Here is a 27,511-nt window from a genome sequence, read left to right as displayed (position 1 = left end):
GATGATTTCTTGTCTCTGTGATGAGGGGAAGGCCCAGCGGCCGTGGTCACGGTTCAACACTGCTCTAATTAGTCATGAAATCACGCTTAGGGAGCATGTGAATCAAGAAAGAAAAAAAAAGATTGCTCGGGACACTATTTTATTTAATTCTTTATATTTATTGTTTCTATGAAGAACAAGTACATGACATTGACAACATTGTTATGTGCGGACATGAGCAGTGTTTAAAGGCCCATGTTAAAGGAGAGGGTGCTGCAGAATTCAATTCAGTTCAATTCAATTTTATCTATATAGAGTCTATTACAACAGAAGTTGTCTGTAGGATCTTTCCAGAGATCCAGAACATGAACATAAACATAAACATAAACCCCCGAGCAATTATTACATAAACAATGGCAGGTAAAAACTCCCAAAGTGGGAGAAAAACCTTAAACCAAACAGTGGCAAGGAAAAACTCCCCTTTAGGAGGAAGAAACCTTGAGAATCAGCGTCTCCATCGTGTCGCTGCAGCAGTGAAAAGACTTTTCTGTCACCCTTTGACTCACCTGCCTCACTGTTTGAGCTCAACCGAGAGCCAGAAGAAGAGAAGAAGTGATTTAGACCAATCTGCATGAAAGATTGAATGCGTCTTGACCGACTAGTTGGTTATGGTGTGATTAGTTTCTATATATAAAATACTTCAAGTTTAAATGACTTGCTCTATGTTTTTATTATGTAACTATAAATTCGCGATTTTATTGCTTTAGTTCTTGCTCTAAGCAGTAAAGGTTAAGATTTAAGACTGCAGGCATTAATGTTCAGGTTCATGTTCTGCTTGTAAACTGTTTTCCATACAAAATACAAAGTCTTCCAATTAAATAATATGTTTTATATTACTGTGCTCTTCACTTGTTGCTACTGCCTCCAGAACCTTTCAACGGCTCTAAAATGTGACACCAGCATTTTTGATAAGGAACAAAAGAGCTCATCCGGAGAACATCCATCAGCGGCTGATCTGATCCAGTTCACTAAGTCTACATGGATATTTGAACAGAACGTTGGCCCATTACACTCCCTGAAAGCCCGACATTTAAACATGAAAAATCAAAGAAGACATGTTGAAGTGGTCCAGATGTTGTCCTGCGTCAGGTCTGTGCTCTGCGGCGTCGTCTTGCTGGCTGTCTCTCCCCACAGAAGTAGCAGATCATACACCACACGCTGTGTTCTGGGGAGATCTGGACCCCGCTGCTGCTCCGGAAGGCCCTGAGCGCACAGGAGCCTGACCGCAGGGACGAGAACATGCACGTCAGACATCAACATGGAGCATATCTGTAAACCCTGAACAACAGAGCTTAGGATGACGATTAGTCAGGACTGGAGTCAGACCAGGATTGGACCTTTTCATTTTGAATAGTCTGTTAAAAGTTAAAAGCTTTAACCCGTCTTTGTGCAAATATGTTCCCTGCAGCATTTTCTTAGGATCTCAAAATTCCTATGCATTTATCAATACAATCATAAACACATTTTTTTACTAATCAATCAATATTTTGATTGCTTTTCAGCACTTGCAGCACAGGGCTGGATGGTCATCCCTTCGTTATGTTTACCCCATCATTCCTATTGAAGACTGATTTATGGTTCTGCGTTAAACCAACGCCGTTGCCGTGACACCGTCGTGAACCTTCGGACTTCTCCGTTATCCATTTCTCTGCGGTGCAGTTCCCCCCCAGAGCACTAGGGGGTTGTGTTCTTTTCCTGAAGGGTTTATCGTCATCTCTAGTTGATTCTTTGTTAGTTTTTTTTACGGATTTCCTCAATGAGTCGCTTCTCGACTTGGTCCATGTTGATAATGTTCTGTCCGTGTACAACAACAAGATGTTTAGAAATGGCGGGGATGGCGCAGTCCGGAACTGGAAATGTGTTGCTACCAAGCAAACCAATCACAGCCCTCTTGGTCTGCATTGGATACATTTTTTAGGAGGTGCAGGTCAGGCTACGGCGTAGCTACGGAGAGACTCCCGCGTAGCCGCGTAGCCTACGGCGTTGATTTAACGCAGAACCATAAATCAGCCTTTAGGGTCACAGGGGTCTGCCGGAGTCCATCCCAGCACTCTTCAGGCCAAAGGCAGGGGTGCACCCTGGACTGATCTCCAGACCCTCGCAGCGCCACACACAGACACACACTCCTATCGGCAGTTTACAACCACCAGCATGTTTTTGGACGAGAGGCGGAAGTCAGAGTACAAACCGTTGCACGCACGGGGAGAACATATGAACGCCCTGACCTTGGTGTGAGGCCACAGCTCTGACCACTGAGCCGCCTGCGAAATGGTCAGTGCAACATAAATATATGTTCTTAAAATCCTGTCATGATTAATGTCATTTTATAGTGATTGTCGCCTGTGCCTCTCGTGTCCAAGACAAATTTCTCCTAAGGGAGACAATAAAGATTCATCTTATCTTATCTTAGTCTGAAAGGCCAAGACCGTATTACATTCCACAATAAGTTAAACTATGTTTCGTAGTAAGTCTTATCACAAGCGTTTTTCTGAGAAACAGGACTGAAGAGCGTTTTCTTCAACCGCTGATTTTGCTTTGAATCAGCTGTTGAACTTGAAGAATCAGTATAGAGACGCAGGGACCCCTTAAACCCAGGAGACATCTGGTTTGAATCTTTTGTGAGGTCTTCACAAGTGTGCCTGTTCTCCCTGGGCTGGTGTGGCTTTCACAACCAGAGCCGGCACAAGGCATAAGCCAACTAAGTGGCTGCTTAGGGGCCCGTGACCACTAGGGGGCCCCCAAGAGTTAAAAAAATAAATAAATATAATTATTTACATAAATACACATATTGATGAGGTACTGTTTATCTAAGTTGAGTGATTTTAATTATAAAAGTAATTAAAGCTGCAAGCAGCGATGAACGGGCCCTCGTGCATGCAATTTTCACCAATAAAAGTCAAGGACTCAAAACTAAGTGCGATGACACCACCCATGACTCTTTATGTCAAACCATTCAAAAGTTATGGCAGAAAATAGGAACTCAAATATGGTTGGTCCATATCAAATATGGACCAACCCGATGAAGGGTGGCTTGTCAAAATGGTCGACTTCCTGTTGGGTTTGGGCCATGGCGCCAAGAGACTTTTCTTTAAGTTGTGACATGATACAGGTGTGTACCGATTTTCGTGCATGTACGTCAAACCGTATTGTGGGTCTTGAGGCACAAAGTATTCTAGGGGGCGCTGTTGAGCCGTTAGGCCACGCCCATTAATGCAAACCATTAAATATCACATTTTTCACCAGGTCTGGCTTGCGTGCAAAATTTGGTGACTTTTGGGGCACGTTTAGGGGGAAAAAAGGCCCTCTTTTTGTCAGAAGAATAATAACGAGGAAAATAAAAACATCTCCTACAGATACAATAGGGCCTTCGCACTGTAAGTGCTCGGGCCCTAATAATAATATATTTCATTTGTTAGGCGCCTTTCATGGCACTCAAGGTCGCCGATATATAGATCTAGTTTTTGTAGTACTTTGTTGTTCCACTTCAAATTGTTGTTGTACATTGCTGTTGCAGTTTATTTAAAACCAAAAATAAAGTAGATAACGTGTTTACAGTAATCCATCCATCCATCATCTATACCCGCTTTATCCTTCAGGGTCACGGGGGTCTGCTGGAGCCTATCCCAGCTCATTTCAGGTGAGAATTAGAGTGTGTGTTTACAGTAAATGGTTTATAAATGATCTATTTGATTATTTTGTTTCTTTTAGTAGGCCTACACTGTAGATGACACTCAGTATCACTTAGTACTATATCACTTTAAATATTAAGTGTAAATCAACCCCAGGCTGCTCTTGTAGCTGAATTTGCTCCATTTCAGATTAAAAACCATAGATGGTAAAAACCTGCCAGGCTGACAGTAGGATGATGGAAACAACTCTGCTGCAACTGTGCAGCTCTCTGACCTTTGACCTGTTGCTTCTCTGTGTGGCCAGTAGGGGCAGTTGCTGACTTTGATCAATATTAAATGAAAGATGTTTCTGCAAGTTTGTTAATCTGTTGTTGCTTCCATGGTCTTAATCCCTCTGGATTACAATCTAACTACAACAAAAACATCTAGTTTTACAAGTGTATTTGTAATGACAGGGAAGAACATGAAATAAGTTTATAGTGGGTGTGTGAATGATCAATAATCAGTATTATTGGCAGTAATAGAGGGCCGGCCCTGTTCACAGGGATTACCTGGCTTCACTGGTGATTAGAAATGTTTGAGTTCAGAAAATAAGAGAATAGCTTGTTGGAGCCAAAATACTTTGATTTATTGTTTTATTTATTTAGCTGAATATGAGTTGTCATACCCCCTTTTTGTTACGTCATGATTAGCCTGTCAATCAGCCATGGTGGGTGGTTGTCCTGGTTACCATTATAAGCCACCTGGGTGGTAATTGCAGGCAGGTGCGACAGGGGGAAGACAAACAGTTTTTGACCGTGCAACCGTGCAAGACGTGTAAGACAGAGAGTGGCGTTCTGTCATAAGTTTATGTTAAGTTTAAACAATGAAATTACTTTTGCTTTGACTACTGCTGATAACGAAATAAATGGATTGGCATATCCGACCTGGATTCTAAGTTTGAGCGTTTGCATCAATGAGAAGCACGCGTCCAAACAAAATCAACCTGTTGCCCTGAGTATAGCCTATTGGTACAGGCTCTACATTGTCAAAAACTATACTCTTCGTTTGGAACGGACTATTGTCAAAGAAACTTTAGTCTTCGTTTGGAACGGACTATAGTTGAAAGTTTAAAACCTGCATTGGAAGTGGATCACGGTGTGCAGGACAACGCCACAGCCGCTGCTGAGACGCGGCGTTCGGAGGACCACAGCGCAGCGCAGCGCACCACCCGGGCTGCCAGCGGCACCGCGAAGGGTCTACACGCTGCGCGGAGCAGAGCCTGGAGCAGAGCCTGGCCTGGATACCGCCTCTACCAGCGGCATCGCGGTTGGATTACGCGCTGCTCGGAGCGGAGCCTGGATCACCACCTCAACCCGGCGGCGTCGTGGTTGGATTACGTGCTGCTCGGAGGAGAGCCTGGAGCAGAGCCTGGCTGGATCCCCGCCTCTACGCGGCGGCAAGCGGGGGGATTACACGCTGTTCGGAGGAGTTGGAGGATCACCTCAGCATCCTGGTGCTTGATCGTGGCATTGGCAGCCTCTACCAGCTCAAAGTGGACCGGTCTGAAGAAATGCATACACATCAAGGTATGTAGCGCGCTACCAGCTAGTTAGATGGCCATATAGTAAAACACTGTGTGCACACAAAGGGTACTTTGAAAAAAGAAAAAAAAAAAAGAAGTTCAAAAACGAGCGCTCTGGTATAAATCCAATGCATTGGTGGTTTTATGGTTTCAAGGACTTGGAATTAATAAACTGGGTTTAACTGTGATGAACAACTGTGGGTTTTACTGAAATAGCAAAGGTACTGTTTTACTTTTTACACTGTTGGTTGGTTTTTTGTATTGCAAGATGTACTCGGATAATGGTGTTCTGGGTCCAAATGAGTCAGATAATGGTGTTCTGGTTCAAACTGAGCCAAACGTGTATGGAGAGCCCTCCGTGGCTGACGCGCACGTTATGTGCTCTAATGGTGATGCAATGCAAATAATGGTTGAACCTTCAGAGGCTGAAAAACAGTCCGATGTGACCACAGCAGGTCGCAGTGCTCACAGTGAACATGAATCACAGACTGGATCACAGGTTGTCACAAAACGAAAGATAAAATTAACCCCCAAGGCCTTAATGGAGAAAATTGACTCACTGCAAAGGATAGAAAATCTAAGTTCACCAAAGCATCCCACTTGCAGAAAACAATTGGAGAGTTAATGCAAAGAGGAAGAGGATGCAAACAAGAAGTTCAAGAGGAATTCAGGAAATATCTTAACCTGTGCAAGGATGCTAGAGATGCACAGAATGCTCTGTTGCCACTAATCCCTCCAGAAGAACAGAGAAAACATGATATATGGTTCCAAGCCAAAATGATCAACGTCAATGAATTCATTGAGGAGGTGAATGAATGGACCAAAAGCAGCGAAACTCTGCAGCAAAGTGATGAGGATGAAATCCGTCCCAATGACAGCATTTCAAATGTTGAAAGCACAAAATCCACTCATCAAAGTCACACCAGGTCTGCAACAAGCAGGTCCAGCAGGTCCAGCAGGTCCAGCACCTCATCAGCTCGCAGGCAGGCGGAGGCCCTAGCCGTACGTGCTGCAGCACTACAAGAAAAGCATGCCATTGAAGAAGAGGAGGAAAGGCTGCACAGGGAAAGAGAAATGTTAAGAAAGAAAAAGGAGAAAATGGAGATGGATGCACAACTAGCAGCTGCAAATGCCAAAATAGCAGTTCTACAATCTCCTAGTCCAACCCCTTCACGGACACACTCTGATGGAATGGACTCATATTATAGGAAAGGAGCCAGACCAAAAGAACCTTCAGTCTCATTCAACCCCCTAGCCACAGAGTATGTACCATCCGTACAACCATCTATCCAAACACCTACTCCAACTCAAACAGAACCACTGCAGCAGCAAGCATGCATACAAACGCAACAACCACCTCGACAAGAACAACCACCACCATCCAATAATCCATCTGACCAACAATACTTACCATGGACTGCAGCAGCGGCCAATAAACCCGCTACTTACCTGAACCATGATGTGACAAAGCCTCAAATTTCTTCCCAACCCAATGAAACCTCAACTGTATGTGACCTTTTGCAAAAGCAAAATGAAATCACAGCCATGCTAATGGAACAGCAAACCTCTCATTTACTGCCACCAAGGGAGATTCCATGTTTTGATGGGGATCCATTACAGTTCAAAACCTTTGTCAGGGCCTTCATACACTGCGTGGAAAGAAACACAACGAACAAAGGTGATTGTCTGTACTACTTGGAAAGGTACACCAAGGGCCAGCCCAATGAGCTTGTACGCAGCTGTCAACTCATGCCACCAGACAGAGGCTATGACATGGCCAGACTTCTCCTTGAGCAACACTTTGGAGATGCTTATAAGATCACAGCAGCATACCTGGAGAAGGTGCTCCAGTGGCCAGTGTTGAAATCTGAAGATCCCAAATCCCTTCAAGCTTACTCACTTTTCCTTCGTCAGTGTTGTAATGCCATGGAAACAATACAATATATGAGAGAACTTGACATGCCCGCCAACATGAAAACGGTCATTTCAAAGCTTCCATATAAGCTCAGAGATATATGGAGAGTGTCTGCATGTGGCATAATGGAAAGATTCCACCGCCGACCCCAATTCACAGATATTGTGAGTTTCATTGAGCGCCAGGCCAAAATCCAGTCAGATCCAGTCTTTGGTGACATCCAAAATACCTCACAAAGCACAGTAAGGCCGGTCAAAGGAATTAAGTCACAAGGCAAACCCAAGTACAAGGGAGACAGTTTTGCCACCACTATTGAAACCCCTCAACCTGAAGTTAAAGACCAAACCGGATCTCCACCAAGTCCCAAGCAAAGTAACACATCTGCTCACACCACCACCGCTTGTGTATGCTGCTCAAAAAATCACACTCTGGATAAATGTCCACAGATGGAGAAGAAATCCCACAGGGACAAAGTATCCTTTATAAAGCAAAAAGGAATCTGTTTTGGCTGTCTTTGTGGTGGACACATGAGCAAACATTGTGACAAACGTTTGACTTGCAAAGTGTGCAATAAAACACATCCCAGTCTTCTTCATATTGACTTTAAAGAGAGAGCAAGCAACACAAACCAGCCAAAGAAATCATCAGTGAGCAACACACAAGTCTCTTGTGGACAAACAGGGGCCGGTGACAGCCATGGCATTCTATCCATCCTACCTGTACAGGTGAAGTCCAGCAAGGGGGACAAAGTAATTAAAACGTATGCATTCCTTGATCCCGGCAGCACAGACACATTTTGTTCCGAAACACTAATGAAAAAATTGAATTTGAGTGGGAGGAAAGCAAAAATCAGCCTTCTCACCATGGGTCCAAAGGCATCTGTCTCCAGCTACATCCTGACGGACTTGGAAATCTCAAGCCTCACTGGAGAACAGTTCTACGGCCTGCCCAAGGTTTACACCCAAAATAAAATGCCTGTGACAATCAGAAACATAATTAATGAAGAGGAGCTGGCTAAGTGGCCATATTTGAATGGGGTTGTTCTCCCACGCATTCAAGCTGACGTTGAGCTATTGATTGGTACCAATGCCGCTAAACTACTTGAACCGTGGGAAGTTGTGAACAGTCGTGGCAGTGGGCCATACGCCATTAAGACCCTATTGGGGTGGGTCGTTAACGGTCCCCTTTCCAGCTACAGTGAGAAGCATGAAAGTGTTAGTGTCAACAGGACCTCCATAACGCACCTGAAGGAGTTGCTACAGAATCAGTACAACCATGACTTTAATGAGAAGTCATCAGAGGACAAAGAAGAAATGTCAAGAGATGATATGAAGTTCATGGAAATAATGACTGATTCTTGCAAGCTTCAAGATGGCCATTACACCTTGGAGCTTCCCTTTAAAAAGAAAGATGTCTCTCTGCCAAACAATCAGTGTGTTGCTAGGCAACGTTTACTTGGGCTGAAGAAGAGGTTTGGAAGAGATGAAAAGTTCCACAGAGAGTACACAAACTTTCTGAAGGATGTCATCAGCAAAGGCTATGCTGAACTTGTGCCTGAACATGAAGTGGAACGTTCAGATGAAAAAGTGTGGTACATTCCGCACCATGGGGTGTACCATCCCAAGAAGAAAACACTGCGTGTGGTATTTGACTGTGGGGCAGAATACAGAGGAAAATCTCTAAACAAGGAGCTTCTGCAAGGCCCATACCTCACCAGCACCCTGTTAGGAGTCCTCACAAGATTCCGACAAGAGCCTATAGCTCTAATGACTGACGTTAAGGCAATGTTCCATCAAGTCAATGTGGCACAGAAGGACAGAGACTTTCTGCGGTTCTTGTGGTGGCCTGATGGTGACGTATCCCAAGAACCAGCAGAATATAGGATGACTGTGCATCTGTTTGGAGCAGTGTCGTCTCCCAGCTGTGCTTGCTATGCCCTCCGAAAGACAGCAGAAGACAACCGCCACATTTTTCCTGCAGATGTAATCGACACAGTCAATAGAAACTACTACATGGACGATTGTCTTAAGAGCTTACCAACAGAGAACGAGGCAGTTAAAATGGTCAAGGATTTGACAGATGTGTGCCAAAAGGGAGGCTTCCATTTGACCAAATGGGTCAGCAACAATCGTGGAGTGTTGCTGTCCATTCCTGAGGAAGACCGGTCTACACATCTACATGAATTGGACCTTGACCGAGACCAACTGCCAGTCGAGAGGGCCCTTGGACTTCAATGGTGTGTTGAAACTGACACTTTCAAGTTCAAACTGGCACTTAAAGAACAGCCACCTACTCGGCGTGGAATTCTATCTATGGTCAGCTCCATCTACGACCCACTTGGTTTTCTTGCCCCACTCACACTGCCAGCCAAGCTCATACTGCAAGAATTGTGTAGGAGGAACTATGGATGGGATGATGAAATCCACCCAATTCTCAAGCAGCAGTGGACAAAGTGGTTGGGAGAACTGGAGAGAGTAAGGGCATTTAAAGTGGAAAGATGCCTCAAGCCAGGAGACTTTGGAGAATCCACCCGTAGCCAGTTACATCACTTCGCTGATGCCAGTGAAAGCGGATATGGTACTGTGACCTACCTGAAAATATGGAACAACAGCAACAGGTCTCATGTCTCTTTCATGCTCGGCAAAGCCAGAGTGGCCCCACTAAAGCAAGTCACCATCCCACGTTTAGAGCTCACTGCAGCTGTCCTTGCTGCTCGTGTCGACACCATGCTCAGAGCCGAAATGCAGCTTTGCCTTGAAAAATCTTGTTTCTGGACTGACAGCACTTCAGTTTTAAAATACATTAGAAATGAAGACAAGAGATTTCACACTTTTGTGGCAAACAGGATTTCTGCCATCCGGAGAACATCTGATATCACGCAGTGGAGGTACGTTCATACCACACAGAATCCTGCAGACAAGGCCTCAAGAGGAATTAAGGTGGATGACTTGCTGGCTGACGGAAAGTGGATTGAAGGGCCTGAGTTTCTATGGAAACCAGAAGAGGAGTGGCCGGATGTAAATGTCATCATGGAGTACAGCATTGCTGCTGATGACCCTGAGGTCAAGAAGGAGCTTACCAGCAACGCAGTAGTGATTGATTCCCCAAATGCCACACAGCAAATGATCACTTACTTTTCTGACTGGAGAAGATTAAAAAGGTCAGTTGCTTGGATCCTGAAAATCAGGAAGACTCTATTGGAAATGAGTCAAAAAAGAAACCAATTGAGACAGGAAAATGCAGAGAATGTTGAAAAGGAAATGAAACGATTTAAAGCTGCATTAGGAAACCATGTGACACCAGATGATCTTTCTACAGCTGAATTTGCCATCATTCACTACACTCAGCAGCACAAGTTTCCAGAGGAACTTGCTGCATTGACATCGGGTGTAGTTGAAGTGAAGAAAGACAGTCCCATCTACAAGCTGGACCCCATCCTGGAGGGTGGCTTAATTCGAGTTGGAGGGAGGTTGAGTAGGGCAGCAATGCCGGAGGAGTCCAAACATCCTGTTGTCCTCACGAAAGATCTCCACATATCCACTCTTATTCTAAAGCACATCCACGAACAGGTGGGCCATGGTGGGAGGAACCAGGTTCTCTCCAGACTACGGAGAAAATACTGGATCACTAATGCCAATGCAGCTACAAGAAAAATCCTGTCCGACTGTGTTTTCTGCAGACGCCATAATGGGAAGTTGTGTGAGCAAAAAATGGCTGACTTACCCTTAGAGCGCATTGTTGCTGATCTTCCTCCATTCACCAACGTTGGAGTTGATTACTTCGGCCCAATTGAGATCAAGAGGGGCCGGTCTATGGAAAAGCGCTATGGTGTCATTTTTACCTGTATGGCATGTAGAGCAGTCCATTTAGAGGTTGCTCATTCACTAGATACAGACTCCTGTATAAATGCGATACGCAGATTTGTTTGCAGGAGAGGACCAATCTCTCATTTAAGGTCCGACAATGGAACCAATTTTGTGGGTGCCAACAGAGAGTTAAAAGAAGCCCTGGCTGCTTTAAAACACAGCAAAATTCAGTCCGCATTCCTGGAGGAAGGAATTCAATGGAGCTTTAACCCACCAACAGCGTCACATCACGGAGGCGCATGGGAGCGCATCATACGGATGATTCGTCAGACATTAACATCTGTTCTACACCAGCAAACCTTAAATGATGAGGTATTTCAAACTGTGCTGTGCGAAGTTGAAGCCATTCTTAATGATCGCCCCATAACAAAGCTCTCTGGAGATCCCAACGACCTGGAAGCGCTCACTCCCAACCACATTCTCACCATGAAAAGGACGCCAATTTTACCACCTGGACTGTTTGAGAAGTCTGATCTCTACCTCAAAAGGAGATGGAGACAGGTCCAGTACATCGCTGACCTTTTTTGGAAGCGCTGGCTGAGGGAGTACTTACCTTTGCTGCAGGAGCGGCAGAGGTGGAGCAAAGAAAGGAGAAGTCTCATATCTGGGGACATTGTATTGGTCGCTGATGTGACAGCCCCACGTGGTTCCTGGCTACTAGGAAGAGTCCTGGAGACCTATCCGGATAGGAAAGGACTGGTGCGTTCTGCACGTGTGAAGACCAGGACCAGTACACTGGATAGACCAGTAACCAAGCTCTGCTTGATTCAAGCAGCAGACACTTAAACCTCTACGAGAGGATTGTTTTGTTTTGAGTTTTTTGCATAAATATTGGCTCCATTGTGTATATTAAGTTGAATTGTTCACGGCTTCCTGCAGTTCGCAATTAGGGGCCGGTGTGTTGGAGCCAAAATACTTTGATTTATTGTTTTATTTATTTAGCTGAATATGAGTTGTCATACCCCCTTTTTGTTACGTCATGATTAGCCTGTCAATCAGCCATGGTGGGTGGTTGTCCTGGTAACCATTATAAGCCACCTGGGTGGTAATTGCAGGCAGGTGCGACAGGGGGAAGACAAACAGTTTTTGACCGTGCAACCGTGCAAGACGTGTAAGACAGAGAGTGGCGTTCTGTCATAAGTTTATGTTAAGTTTAAACAATGAAATTACTTTTGCTTTGACTACTGCTGATAACGAAATAAATGGATTGGCATATCCGACCTGGATTCTAAGTCTGAGCGTTTGCATCAATGAGAAGCACGCGTCCAAACAAAATCAACCTGTTGCCCTGAGTATAGCCTATTGGTACAGGCTCTACATAGCTTTTTATTAATGTGTAGGCCGTATGAAGCTAGTTTGTTCATATTTTCTCTCATCAAGTTTTCATGTGTTACTAAACATCAGGAGGGAAGTCCAAGCCGCCTTTGTACTAATAAAACAAATATCTGTGTGTCAGTGGGGGATGTAATCGTGATTTAATTCAAAAGTAGCGTCCCTTTAAAGGAGAGTTTAAGGAGCAAAGATGGACAGAGGATCTGTCAATAAATGCAGGAGAAAAAGGATTTAAAAAATGTTGTTATATTGACAGGAAAAGACTTCAAATAAATTCTCTCCCAAGAAATAAGATTTGAAGTTCTTTTTCTCTTTACCTGATTTGGAGTTCTAAGCGTTACTGTGAATATGGTCGTCTCTGCATATCTGCTTTAAGATCAATACCTTTAAGATCAATACCTTTCTCCTATTGTATGCTTATATAATATGAAAGATGGAAGCGGGAGTTTTATTTTGTATACAAATTGTTTGCCTGATTATTGATCGCCTTGATGTAATATCATTAAACTTGAAACTTTCTGATTATCTTTATGCACCACACAAAGTCCTTTTCTGGTTTTAACTTTACAACAAATAGCATCTTCCATCAGCCCAAGGCCACATTTCTCATGTTCTGATGCATGGTTGTAAGCTGAAAAACATTTTATTTTCTTTCATTTGTGTTTATGTGTAATAACTTGTAATAACAGAACTGGTACTCTAAACAAAATCACAGTTTTAAAAGTCTCCAATAAGGTATTTTGCCTGCGCAACACCGGACCCTTTACTTTTGTGGTCGTATCCAGACTCTGCACTGAATACACTACAAGAATTTGTGAAAAGAAACTCAAACAGATGAACCAGAGCTGGAGTTAGAGGCGACTGTATAGTTCCTTTTAGAAAAAGTGCTTTTAGTCGAGCCTCTTTTTGGGGTCGTGCCTCTAAACCTGGAATGCAACACTAACGATACGTGAACTTTGACTCTGACCTCTTTCACCAAACATTTGAAATCATAGCTATTGGAGGAACAACACTGTTATCACAACCAGGCTTAAACTGGTGTAGTTTGTTTTAATGTTCATTATCTGTTGTTTTATAGTTTTTAGTGTTGCTTTTTTTTACTGTTTTAATTCGTACGTACTAGGGCAATGTGCAAATGCATCACACACTTTGTAATGTATGTTACACAACTTGGATCCTCTCAGTACCATAATATTACCATCGCTGGTATTTCATTATCGTAATATGCATTTTTTGTTCAAGTCACTTTAGACTCAAGTCACTTTAGATACAATCCATACTGCTTTTAAATGCTGCTAAATCTATTTAGCTACTATGTATGTTTTATGTTTGTTCCCTTGTTTGATTGTATTGTTTGATTGTATTGTTTTTATGTTTTCTGTGGGGACTGCAGGTGGAAACTAGCATTTCTGCTAAGACCCGGTGTATTTACACTGCTTAATGTAGTGTTCATTAATATGCATTGTCCCGTCTAAAATAAACTTGAACTTAACTTGACTTAAACTTAATAAAAGACGCGTACCAAGGATAAAGTATGCTGTTGCACTGAGGGAGAGTGTGATGAGGAAGATGGTGCCCAGACCCAGATCTCCCATGGCACAGGCGTTTGGACAAGCGCAGGGGCTCTCCACCCAGACCTGCAGGGGCCCCTCAGGGCCCACACTCTGGTTCTGGATGATGGATACGGGCTGGGCAGGGTTGCAGTGGAAATGCACCACTGTCACTGGCTGTTCCCTGTGAGCTGGGTCACGAGGAAAAAGAGCAGTGAATATTAGTTCACAGTAAACATTATCAGGAAATATGTATGTTTGTGTTTACCTCACCAAAGTATGACACAGACAGCGTCTTCAGACTGTGGTTGTAGTGGAATTCATTCCCTTCATGTCTCCCATAGTTGATGTAGCGGTTTCTGTACCCGCTGAGCCCCGGATACCTATTTACATTAGCAAAAACATGACACACCAAGAACAGGTTGCTTGAAGTTGAGGATGTGTGAAGACAAAAAAGTCTGTAAAACATTTTTACCAGTAAACAAATGTGTCATAAAGCTCTGACTGCTGGAGGGCTGCAGTGATCCCATCTCCCTACTGCATCTCTGGAGCTCTGCCACAGTGATCTTTGGGTTCTTCTTTACCTCTGTCACCAAGGCTCTTCTCCCACGACTGCTCAGTTTGTCTGGACGGCCAGGTCTAGGAAGAGTTCTGGTGGTCCCAAACTTCTTCTATTTAAGGATTATGGAGGCCACTCCGCTCCTAGGCACCTTGAGTGCTGCAGACATTCTTTTGTAACCTTGGCCAGATCTGTGCCTTGCCATAATTCTGTCTCTGAGCTCCTTGGGCTGTTCCTTCGACCTCAACTCATTTGCTCTGACATGCACCGTGAGCTGTAAGGTCGTATATAGACAGGCAATATTTGCAAGACCCGATAGTTCCTTATGTTCCTGTCAGAGCTCTCCATTCTCAGAGTGCAGGTTTACTCGTAGTTCCTAGAGTATCCAAATGTAGATTTGGAGGGCGGGCGTTCTGCTATCAGGCACCGTTACTATGGAACCAACTTCCAATCTGGGTTAAGGAGGCTGACACCACCTCCACCTTTAAAACCAAATTTTAAATGTTTCTTTTCAGTAAATCTCTAGGTAGTGTAAACTCTAGTGTGTTAGAGTCAGTAGTCATAGTTGCAGCTATAGAACAAGACTATAATAGTTAGTCTCAAACATAGCTTTATGGTAGATATGCTGCTATAGGCCTATGCTGCAGGGGGCACCGACATGATCCACTCACCCTTCTTCTCTTGCCTTTCCTAGTTATTAATTATAAGTATCTCATCACCATAATTGTTCTTGTAGTTTGTTGTGCTTGTCTGAACCCCCCCCCCCCCCTAAATAAATTTATACTAAATAAAGTAAACACACCCTGTGTGCCACAGACTGCTCCTAAACATGAGGGGGCAAATAATAACTATTAATATTAAAGTTGGCTTTAATTAAATGTTAGGTTGGGAAAACATTTTTGATTAATGATTTTATCATTGAGCACAGTCTGGATTTTATGTTTTTAACTGAAACTTGGTTAGACCAAAATTACAGTGCACTACAGTTCTATCAGTGAGGCCAGAGTGAGCAGGAGAAGTGGAGGGTCAAAGGCAAAAATGTTAAATGTTATGGATGCTAATGCTCCCATTGAGGTGAAGGTCATCTCTGGAGGGAAGACGTCTCCATGGTGAAATTCTACACTGGTAAAAAAATGGGTAAAGATGGTGTCGGAAAGCTGAGCACAGATGGAGAAAAACAAATCTCCAGATTCATTATGACGTCTATAAAAAGAAACTTCACTCTTATAACTTGCAACTGAGGAATGCAAAGACGTCCTACTTATCTGACATCATCATCATTGTTATAATGCTCTGGCCTTATTTGCTACAGTTGACAGGCTAACATAACGAACCCTCCTGTATCCGTGGCAACCAAACTTTATTCCAATATCCCTGTTTAGACATCCTGGCAACACGCTTTTTCAAAAAGGTCTAAAAGATTTTGGAGTCACCTGTTATTGATGGTGAACTTTTCCTTAATGTCATGTGTGTTTCCAGAGCCACGAAAAACAGCTTTAATTAAACCTCTGCTGAAAAAGGACAATCTTGACCAAACACAAATGAACAACTACAGGCCAGTCTCAGATCTCCCCTTTTTAAACAGGATTGTAAATAAAAAATAGCTAAATAACTTTTTAAACACAAAATAACTGCTATGATGCCTTCCAGTCAGGTACTTAGAGAACAGGAAGTATTTTATGTCAATAAGTAACTTAACGTCTGAGCAGAATGACATGTGGAGTTCCCCAAGGTTCCATCCTTGGACCTCTTCTGATTAACATCTACATGCTCCCACTGGCACAGATTATAAACAACACCAAAATAAGATACAATATATATATATATATATATATATATATATATATATATATATATATATATATATATATATATATATATATATATATATATATATATATATATATATATATATATATGTATATATATATAAAAACTGTGACCAGGAGGCCGAGGCCTGTACAGGCTCTTGGTAAATGCATTGAGGAGATTAATGACTGGCTGAGCCACAACTTTCTCCAGATAAACAAAAACCAGGAGCCAGAGATTACAGGTCACCACAGAGCTTAAATCTATACACTTTAAAACCACCAACCAGGCCAGAAATCTGGGTGTAGTGATGGACTCTGACCTGAATCTGGAAAAACACATTAAGACAATAACAAAGTCAGCCTACCATCACCTTAAGATTATATCAAGGATAAAAGATCAGATGTCTCAGCAGGACCTGGAGACACTAGTCCAGCATCATCTTTAGTAGCTTGATTATTGTAACAGCATCTTTACATCCACCTTAAAACATCAGTTAGACAACTGCAGCTCATCCAGAACTCCAACAGAGTGGACACATCAGTCCACATCAGTCCAGCTCTGAGGTCTTTACCTGGCTGTCTGTCCATCAGAGGACAGACTTTAAAGTTCTGGTGCTGGTCTATAAAGCTCTGAATGGTCCAGGACCAGAACTCATCAGGACCTCCTGACCCAGTATGAACATTCAGACCCCTCAGGTCACCTGGATCTGGTTTTTATCAGTTCCCAGATTGTATTGTTCTTTTTTTCTTTCTTTATGTTTACATTTTAAATCCTACTGATTATTTCTACCATGAAAAGTTTTTGATCTGTAAAGCACTTTGAATCCCCTTGTTTTTTAATCGTGCTATAGAGATAAACTTTGCTTGCCTACTAGCTTATATCATTTACCATTTTCAAAAACAGTGGTAACATCTGTAGAAATATATACAAACATGAACTGACATTAAATATAATGGGAGGAAAGAAAATAGAACTTGAAACTTGAATTTGAAACTTGAAACAAAACTCACGAGGGCACAAAAATGATGCTGTGACAAAGCAGAATATGAAATGACAGGAGAGCAAATAAGATCAAACCACACTATACTCAAGAGGCAAAGAACCACAACTACTTTGCATTTTGGGAATCAGCTAAAACGGCTGTAACTGCAGGTCAAAGTAAGTATTCACATGAAATAGAAAGAAAGTCTGACTCGTATGATCCTCATCCACGGCTGTGAGATCAGGTTTTGTGAGCGATGCTGCAGCAGCTCTTCTGTTAGTGGAACTGAGGAACGTTGGGGGATCAACTACTTACACAAAAGGAGGGGTTTGTAGTTTGATCTTCCTGTTATCTTTTGTCACAATGAGGCTGAGTAGGACCCAGATGCAGGGGAGACGAGGAGGCAGGGGTTCCAAAAAATGTATTTTTTTTTTTTTTTTTTTTTTTAAATGCTGCTGAGCGGGATTTACAAAAAACACAAAAGCTTAAACATGACAAAATAAAAAACCCTAACAGTACAGACCAGCAGGGAGCAAGTGAAAGACAAGACAAGAAATACACAGAAGGCTTGACAAGACACAGGTGCAGACCATCAGGGGGCAGAGAGAATCCCCCCCTTTAGAAACAGCTACCCCATGTTTCTGGGGGAAAAACAAAACCCAGAACAGGGTGGGCCCGGAGGAGGGCCCAGGCCAACACACTGAAAGAGCTCAGGGGACCGGCCTCGGGGCTGGGCAGACCGGTAAGACAGTTCAGGGGCTGGGCCGTGGGCAGAGTCCTGGGTTTGGGCTGGGGTGTGGGCAGAGTCCCGGGTTTGGGCTGGGGCGTGGGCAGAGCCCTGGGTTTGGGCTGGGGCGTGGGCAGAGCCCTGGGTTTGGGCTGGGGCGTGGGCAGAGTCCTGGGTTTGGGCTGGGGCGTGGGCAGAGCCCTGGGTTTGGGCTGGGGCGTGGGCAGAGTCCTGGGTTTGGGCTGGGGCGTGGGCAGAGTCCTGGGCCCAGGCCCGGGAACCGGCTCAGGCACAGAAAGAGTCCTGGAGGGGCCTGGGCAGGGGCCGGGGGACTGCTCTGCATCCGGGGCCTCCTTGGGAAGAGGGATATGGTTGGATCCCCTGGAAAGGGGACGGGAGTGGGTTGTGGCCGCCGACGGCTCCATTTTTGCCTTTATCAAGCCTGAATGCTCATGGGCCCGGGCGTGTTCCCCAGAAGGGGAAGTACTCCCGGAGTTATGGTCCATGCTGGGTCCATGCAGCTCAGTTCTCTGTTTACCCTCCATGTCTCGTGTCAGGTTTTTGGATTTTTTCATGTTCATGCTCTTGTTTATTGTAACTCCTGATCAGCAGCATTTTTGTTTTTTTAAGTTAAAATAAATCCCATTTTCCGAAGAATGATGTGTCATTTTAACAAGAATTAAAATTCAGATGGAAAAAATGTGATGTCACAACAACACATCATGCAAACAAATGAGGAAAAAGAAACTAATGAAACAAATAAAAAAAACAAAGAAACGATATCAATTTATTACAGCAAATCAGATACAGTAAGGTAGAAAGATAGATAGTGCAAATTAAAGTTAAAAAAGAGCTATTTTCATTTGTCTTTTATATAGCATTAGAAGTTCATTAGATATTAACCTTTTATTGGAAATTATTAGATTAAAAACAACAAAAAGTAGGATATTGAAGGCTTTATAGCTTTGCAATGTTGCCATTTCTTTTCAAAACACTTAAAATGTGTTCTGGCCCTGAAATGCTTCAGTTATTATTTGTCCTGCAAGCATTTTTCCTAAGATACATAAAGTTCATGGTCAATGTTCTTGCTATTTTTTGCTTCAAAATTCTCCACAGTACATTTATAAGGGACAGATCAGAGACAAGGGCGGACCAGTCTGGTAATCAGATGTGATCAGATTCATAAGACGTCTGTGCACTTTGGATTGATGGATTGATGGATTGATGGATTGATGGATTGATGGATTGATGGATTGATGGATTGATGGATTGATGGATTGAAGCTGGATTGATGGATTGATGGATTGATGGATTGATGGATTGATGGATTGATGGATTGATTCTGCCATCGTGGAAATTGAAATGACTGTTATCAGTTGCACTGAAAGTCTATATCATTACAAAGCCTGACTTTTGTGCATATGTGCAATGATTTTATTATCTAAATCCAAGTTGAAGACACTGCTGACACAGCTACATTGAATGAAGATCCAAATCTGCACTGATACTTTAAAGCTGTAGTTTCAAAACTTGTTCATAAACTTTTTTTATCTATTGTTATTTTAGTTTAGATCATGATCACAGATCATTGTTGTTTTTTTCATGTCACTCTTTAACTGTTTAAAGCACAATATATGAAATAATATTATTATTATTGTATTATTCTATTATTATTTTAAGCGTCTATTACCCATTGAAAGAAACAAACAACTTGGTATTTAAAGTTTTTTTTAAACAATTCTTGTATTTTTTATTCGATTTTTTTCATGATCCTAAACTTTTTCTTTTTATTATGAGTCTCAGAAATGCAAATATGAATCAAATAAGATACATGTGACATCATAGGGCTGAGGCGAGTGATACATTTACATTCCTGTGAATAAATCTAACAGAATAACACAGAGAAGTGGCTGATGTCATTATTCAAAGTTCAGAAAAGGCCCTGTGCCTCTGGAGCACATGAGTGCGTAAAGCTGAGATAAATCTGGCTCTACCTGACAAGGAGGCATGCGGCGACATCGCTGCAGTCACTTCCTCTCGGCTCCTCGGGCTCTGAAAAATGGTTGCAGGGGCTGAAAGAAAGGAAGATTCCTCCTTTGAGCGACGTGTTGCCTGTTGGCACGGGCCTCAGACGCCCCAGGAAACCATCCGCATCTCCCATAGCGTTCAGGTTTATCACTCCACTGCCGTCCTTCATGATACATTTGCAGCTGTTGACTTTAAAGCAGCCTGGCGTCTGAGCAGGACCTGGAGGAGGACACAGGGACCAGGAAAACACGCTAAAGCTAACAGAGAGCATGAGAAAGAGCTTCTGAAAGCTCATGGTGACAGAGTGGGTAATGATGAGAAGAGTTAGGTAAGATATCTATAAACAGCAGCTGACATTATGGTGATAGCAGGAAAGTAATTAGAATAATGGTGACTCTCATTCCAGACATTCCTTAGGCCCACGACGCTTTTATCCACATCACTGTCCTTTTCACTGCAGATATATATTTCTGGATATTAGACCATGAGTCTCCGGTTTATTAGAAAAGACGCAGATTTAACAACCGTGTGGATAAATAAAGCCAAACTGTCTTTCATAAACCGCCACTTTAAATACTGTAAATACTCTTCCAGACTCTTTTTTTTTTCAAATTCTGTTTATTGATTTTCTCTCAAATAACCAACATACAAAAACATACATAGGTCCTAAGCAAAATTGGTCAACAGAAAATATGTGAATACTTAAAATAAATAGTAATAATAATCAAGAGTAAATAATAAAAGAAAATAAAAGGACTTAACTCAAGTAGGGAAAAAATAAATAAATAAAAAGAAAAAAAGATGCAGGTATAAATACATATATACATACAATTTTATACATTTGTCAATTGCAATTACAATTAAAGCTGCAAGCAGCGATGAACGGGCCCTCGCACTCACGGCCACCGCCCCCATAAACATATCAGAAATGACACCACCCACGACTTCCTATGTCAAACCATTGAAAAGTTATGGCAGAAAAAAGGGAACTATGAAATATCGACCAATCAGAAGAAGGGCGGGGCTACTTTGCACCAATTAAGGTCAAGGACTCAAAACAATGTCCGATGACATCCCCCACGAGTCTTTATGTCAAACCATTCAAAAGTTATGGCAGAAAATAGGGACCATCAAATATTGACCAATCAGAAGAAGGGGCGGGGCTAATTCAGCCCAATGAAGGTCAAGTACTCAGTCCTTATTAGCCCATTTCCTGAAAAGAACAGCAAAGTCACAAGAAAAGGGGAATTGAAAATAAACAGCACTTAACTGTCATCTAATCTTTGTTCGTGAGAATCATTGGGCAGATTGTCCATAAAATGTAAAAAGGGTGACCACATGTCATTACCTAAACTTTACCTCTAAGAATGTATGTTAGTTTTTCTAATATAGGTGTGAAGACATCTCTGTTAACCACTGAGAGGAATTAGGACTGTGAACATTCTTCCACTTCAAGGCTATTACTCTTTTGACTTGTAACAAACAAAAACCTATGGGCTTACTTTTCTTTGCATTTGCACCTCTTCCAGCCTTTTGTGTCCACTTCTGTGATACATTTAACTCATTATAAATACTAAAATCCAAATCGGAGTACCTTTGTGAATTTTTTCAAAGGCCTACAAACCCAAAATGTATTAAAGCATATTTTCGTCTTCACAATCTGCAGGAGACCACTCAGCCTAATTTTGTCCTCAGTATAAGCGGCACAAATGCAAAACTTACTGGGTCTTTCATTAAACACAACCAGCACAACATTACTTCAAACTTCCTACCTAATGTGTCATATTCTTTTTTCACCGTGAATCAAGCTGAAGACTCAATAAACGGCTCATATTTTTCAGTCAGAAATGAAATAAACACATTTAAAAACAGACTTGGGAAAGATGCGCAGTAAAAAACAATGTAGTCAGTCCTTGATAAATAATATTTCAGAAAAGAACACTGTTCAACTTTTACTTTTGATTAGGCTTTTTTTTTTTTTTTAAACAAGATTTTTAACTTGTTTTCTGTCCGACTGGAACAACTTTAACTAAAACCTGTGACCTCTGTTATAAACAGATATGAAATGAATGTCTAGTCTGTTAAGTCTCTTCTACACCTCCACAATAGTAGCCTAGAGGATTTATGAATATTATAAATAGTTGGATGCAGAGGCAGTTCTGCAAAATTATATTTAAAAAGAAGTAGAAGTATTTAAATCATACCTGCCAACATTGGGCTGTGAAAAAGAGGGAGATTTTCTGGGGTAGTGGTTGGAATGCTCCACTCACAACATCCCCGCCCTGATATAAACAAGGCGACTTTTAATGAGCTTTAAATCCATAGCTACAATGAAATGTGCTAAAATGTACCTCCCAAAATGACTCTACATCCTTCTTGGAGCCAAATAAGTTTAGTATTAATAACAATTAAATACAATATTTGTAGAATTTTCCAGGTTCCCTTTGTCACCCAAGGACCTGTTGTAATTGTAGGTGTCAGACTTTGCAGCTTCAATCACTTTCTTGGAGGGTACATACTTGTGGCCAGGGCTGGTATGGTTAATCTTGCAAGAAAGGAGTGCGCAAAGAGTAGAATTATCCATACTCATTGTGTTTTCTGTGAGGATATTTTCCACCATGCTGAATGACCTCTCTGAGCTTCATTGCTGTGAGGGATGCAGACCATTGCCTTCATCAGTGATGCCAGATTTGTAAACCTCTCCTCTTTCCCTAGAAGAACCCAGAACCTTCAACTCTCTCTTCCTGTGGGAGATCCTTGCTTGCTATGACTTGATTCTCCACCAACTCTCCCCTCAGCTTTTTTTCAAAGCATTTTCTCAAACAAAACAAATTTTCAAATTTTCAAATAACAAAATAACTTATTTTAACCATTTTCCAAACAATAAAATAACTGAAAAAATCTGAAAAATGGTTCAAATATGTTATTTTGTAACTTGACATTTTTAAATATGTTTATGTAATGCTTTGCTGATGAGAGAATATGTTTCTCTATTTTTCTTGTTTTTGTGAGGGGGGATATATATAGTTTTTCGGCACTACCTTGTTCTCTATAGCTGATATAACATGAATTACTGTGGGATCGATAAAGTTCTTATTTTTGCCATCTGAGAAAATTAAACATATTATATTTGGTGCCTAACTGCTTCCCAAGTATATTAGTTCGTGTGTGAATGAATAAATGAGACGTAAAACGTACATTTCTTTGTAGAAAGGCGCTTTATGAAAATAAGTCCATTTACTTGTATTAGTTTACAGCGCAGTCTTGCCACATCCAATATGGCGGCAACTTTGACGTATCGCAGCAGCTCCATGGGGCGGAGCTTGGACGTAGGCAGTGCTTTTGGGTTGGGTTGCCAGGTTTGTCAGGAACCCGTTAATATAATACATCCATGCAGGAACCCCGACACGTGAAACACCATTGACTCATTTCACTTCAAAATCGGGAGATAAGCGGGAGAAATTACAAATCGGGAGCAGGGCGGGAGAAATGGTTGAAAATCGGGAGACTCCCGCTTAAATCGGGAGTGTTGGCAGGTATGATTTAAATAGTCTGGCATTCGCCGAATAATCGGCCCTTTGTGGAGCCCCGTGTCACTGCTGTGTGCCGGGATGAAGCGGCTCCGACACCGCTGGTGAGAGGGGGGGTTTGCTGCCATCTAGTGGTGAACGGGTGAACAGGTTTCTGCGTGTTTGCTGCCATCTAGTGGTGAACGGGTGAACAGGTTTCTGCGTGTTTGCTGCCATCTTGTGGTGAACTGGTGAACAGGTATCTGCGTGTTTGCCGCCATCTAGTGGTGGACAGGGGACAAGGTTTCTCCGTCCCACGATTTTTTCCAAAGCGATTTAGAACTTTTTTTTTCATCTTTGATGTTTTAGTGAAAGTTTGCAATATACAGGACTGTCTCAGAAAATTAGAATATTGTGATAAAGTTCTTTTTTTTCTGTAATGCAATTAAAAAAAAAAAAAAAATGTCATACATTCTGGATTCAATACAAATCAACTGAAATATTGCAAGCCTTTTATTATTTTAATATTGCTGATTATGTCTTACAGTTTAAGATTAAGATTCCCAGAATATTCTAATTTTTTGAGATAGGATATTTGAGTTTTCTTAAACTGTAAGCCATGATCAGCCATATTAAAATAATATAAAGCTTGCAATATTTCAGTTGATTTGTAATGAATCCAGAATGTATGACTTTTTTGTTTTTGTAATTGCATTACAGAAAATCATAATATTCTAATTTTCTGAGACAGTCCTGTAGACGGTCGTTAGTGAAAACCCCTGTTCTAAATGTACAGGCTGATCCAGAAACATTAAGAAATGTATTAATGGATAGCCCCTTGAGATGAATCATCTTGCTGCACAGTCATGCACCATCAATAACAAGAAAATTAGAAAAAGTAAAATTAAAAGAAATAAAAAGAAAAAAATATATAAAAGAAACAAAACCTTGGTGTGACCAGACTTCATAATATATCGCATAAAATAAGAATACTTGTGACAGCTTAATGATTGAAAATCTCAGAATGGATAACCATCATTGATATACATTTATTTGTAATTAACTTAAGAGACTTGAGATAATGATCAACTTCAATCAAAAACAACTTAAATAATGGAGAGTTTTGGAATTTACATTTATGGATGTGAAAATGTCCTAATAAAATATAAAGATTGACAATAGTACATAACTTATTTTCTTTGAATTAAAAATAAGTGATAATGTTCTTCCATTTAAGAACATTACAACAAATAATTTTATGTGTTGTTTTACATAGTATAAAGCTCTCAAGTTCTTTCTCAAATGTGCTGCTATAAGAGCAATCATAAAACGAGTTACACTTCAGGTTCAGTTTTACAAAGGTACATTTGTTATCGATGTCAAGGAATTTTGAGACAAACAGTCGAACTACAGCGACTGATGTCATGACAATGTCATCTCTGGGGAATGTTTCCAGAACCTTGTTGAATGTTTGCCACAGAAATGAAGTCAGTCTGGGACCAAATAAAGGTCTGAAGACCCTGAAGTTTCTGATCATTCAGTGCGTGTGTGGGGGTGGGGGTCAAAGGTTGCTTGTGATGTGTTTTTCCTTAAAGTTGCCACAACAGAGACTGTAGGAGAACATTTGCAACCAAAAAGGGTTATTTTTATGTCAGGAAAACTTTCCAAGGAAACAAGAACCAGAGTCGTAACCTCTAGGAAGTGTTTCCACGAGCAAAAGCCACGGTTCCCAGAGCGGCATGGGAACCACAACTACACTGATCAACATCTGACCAGACCCAAAACACATCCTTCACTTTATGCAAGAATTTTTGGAATATTAGTTGTCTCAGGACAACTTTGAATAAATGTGTTGATCAACTTTAAATGTTGTGTACCTGGTTGGCTTCAGAGGTGGGTAGTAACGAGTTACATTTACTTGAGTAAATTTTGGGAAGTTTTGTACTTTTGAATCACTATACTTTGTACTTTTACTTGAGTAGATTAGTGAAGAAGAAACTGTTCCTCTTACTCCACTACATTAGGCTACGTTGAGCTGTTACTTTTCTTTTATCCCTTTTATCCACATACGCATCAATCTCATGACATCACTGGGTGATTCTTTGGGAAAAATGTTTGTTTTTGCATGTTTTGTCACATTTACACAGACTCAAACACACACAGAGTTTCTATGAGTTCATGTTTGTTCTAGTTCTGCTGGTTAAAAAAAGAAAAGTACAAAGGCTTGAAATTGTGTGCTACTTGTGCTTAATTTGTTATTTATTAAAGTACTTGAATTTACTTTAAGCTTATTTTAATTTAAGCAAATTTTTTATTAACTTAATTTGCCTGAAGATGATTTTGTATTTTTGAATGGTTGTGTTAAAAAAATAAAGACATTACTCAGTTACTTGGTACTTTAATTTTACTTTTACTCTATTTGGATGACTACTTTTTAACTTCTAGAGTCATATTAATCTGAACTACCAGTACTTTTACTTGAGTACAAATTTTGGCTACTCTACCAGCTCTGGTTGGCTTACAAATCAGCAGTTTAACCGAATAAGAAAATGTAGAGTCCGACAAAGAAAACCAATCAAAAGCCTGGATTATTTAGTCTAAATCATTCAAGATGACTTCAAGTGCTGTAAATACACAGGTTAGTTATTTATCAAGTGCTCGCCTTCTGGTGGTTTTATCTTTGCGATCTTTAAAAACCACCATTAATCAGAGGTGGAAAAAGTACTGAAAAATTGTAATTGAGTAAAAGTACCTTTACTTTGCTTAAATCCTACTCAAAGTAAAAGTAAAAGTACTCATCTAAAAATTTACTCGAGTAAAAGTACAAAAGTACTTCATTTAAATTGTAATTTGAGTAAAAGTTACTTTCAGTTATTTAATGCAAAAAAAGGATGAGTCACGAATCAAATCCAGCACAAGTTGTTTTAATTAACTTCGAGGCATATTAAAGTAAAACATCCACACTTGTAAAAGCTCAGCTGAGCTCAATAACATGATCCTTTTACTTCCGCAGAACAGGACAAAAAGGACAGTCACAACCTGTAGGCTACTGTAAAGTGCAAACTATTTTCAGTCATATTGTCCAACCGACAACACTAAAACCAGAATCAAAGTATTCAAACACAAAATAAAGTGCCCAATGCCCGCAGGATCCTGCTATTCACAATAAACCACAATAAAATGCCCACAAGATTTTCACCATAAATTTTGTACTCAGTAATGTGAGGGGGTTCAAATGTAGCAAAGTAAAATACTTGGGTCAAAATGTACTCGAGTAAAAGTAAAAATTACATATTTCAAAAACTACTTAGAAAGTTACAAATTACTCATAAAAAGTACTCAATTACAGTAACGTGAGTAAATGTAATTTGTTACTTTCCACCCCTGCCATTAATACATTTGATTATAGCTCTTCAGTAAAAGCACCCAAAAATAATGAAATTCTTTAAAATCTATTTCTTAAACCCCAATTGCTCTACACAAATCGATAATATAACTACCGGTAGTTAAATTTAACTTCCCATTTTTCAAAAAAAGCATAGCACCACAGGCCTGGGCCGAGCCCTCGACCACAGGCCACGCCTGTTTCATCTCATATTCGCCGGAAACATATTAAAGATCTTTTTTTCTCTCCTGCTTTTACTTCTGGGTATAATCTTTCCTATCAGGCGCTTGAAAAGTAAGGTTTTTATTAGTTGAAGGAAAGTCCTCTTTGGAAACCGTGAAGTGAAACCCATGGATCAAAAAGCACACGTGGAATGGTCTTTTACAGATTTATTGGTGATAGAAAAAGCTCTTACAATGTATATACAGTTTATATTCATAATTATATACGTTTTACCTTTTTACCCCTCCGCTGCACGTGTGTGTAAAGTTTACTGCTGCCGAACAGTGAGTTTCCCCATGAGGGGAAAATAAAGCATGATCTAATGTCAGGCTCTCTTCGTGCTTGTTGAGTTGGCGGCGCATTGCTCTGGTCTTCTTGGGCCTCAGATCCAG

At 41.1% G+C, this 27,511-nt stretch overlaps 1 protein-coding gene across 1 annotated transcript; it reads right to left on the bottom strand.

The window, feature by feature from the left end:
• Window positions 1-481: 481 nt before the first annotated feature.
• Window positions 482-20,298, bottom strand: LOC133451326 (uncharacterized). The gene is made up of 4 exons (XM_061730293.1): window positions 19,970-20,298; window positions 14,169-14,278; window positions 13,868-14,086; window positions 482-1,258 (listed from the first exon to the last, which is right to left on the bottom strand). The coding sequence occupies exons 1-4, from the start codon at window positions 20,296-20,298 to the stop codon at window positions 1,125-1,127; spliced, it is 792 nt and encodes a 263-aa protein (XP_061586277.1). The 3' UTR covers window positions 482-1,124.
• Window positions 20,299-27,511: the final 7,213 nt, after the last annotated feature.

Source organism: Cololabis saira, chromosome 9, assembly GCF_033807715.1.
Source record: "Cololabis saira isolate AMF1-May2022 chromosome 9, fColSai1.1, whole genome shotgun sequence".
NCBI lineage: Eukaryota > Metazoa > Chordata > Actinopteri > Beloniformes > Belonidae > Cololabis > Cololabis saira.
This window is presented reverse-complemented; position numbering and strand designations above follow the sequence as displayed.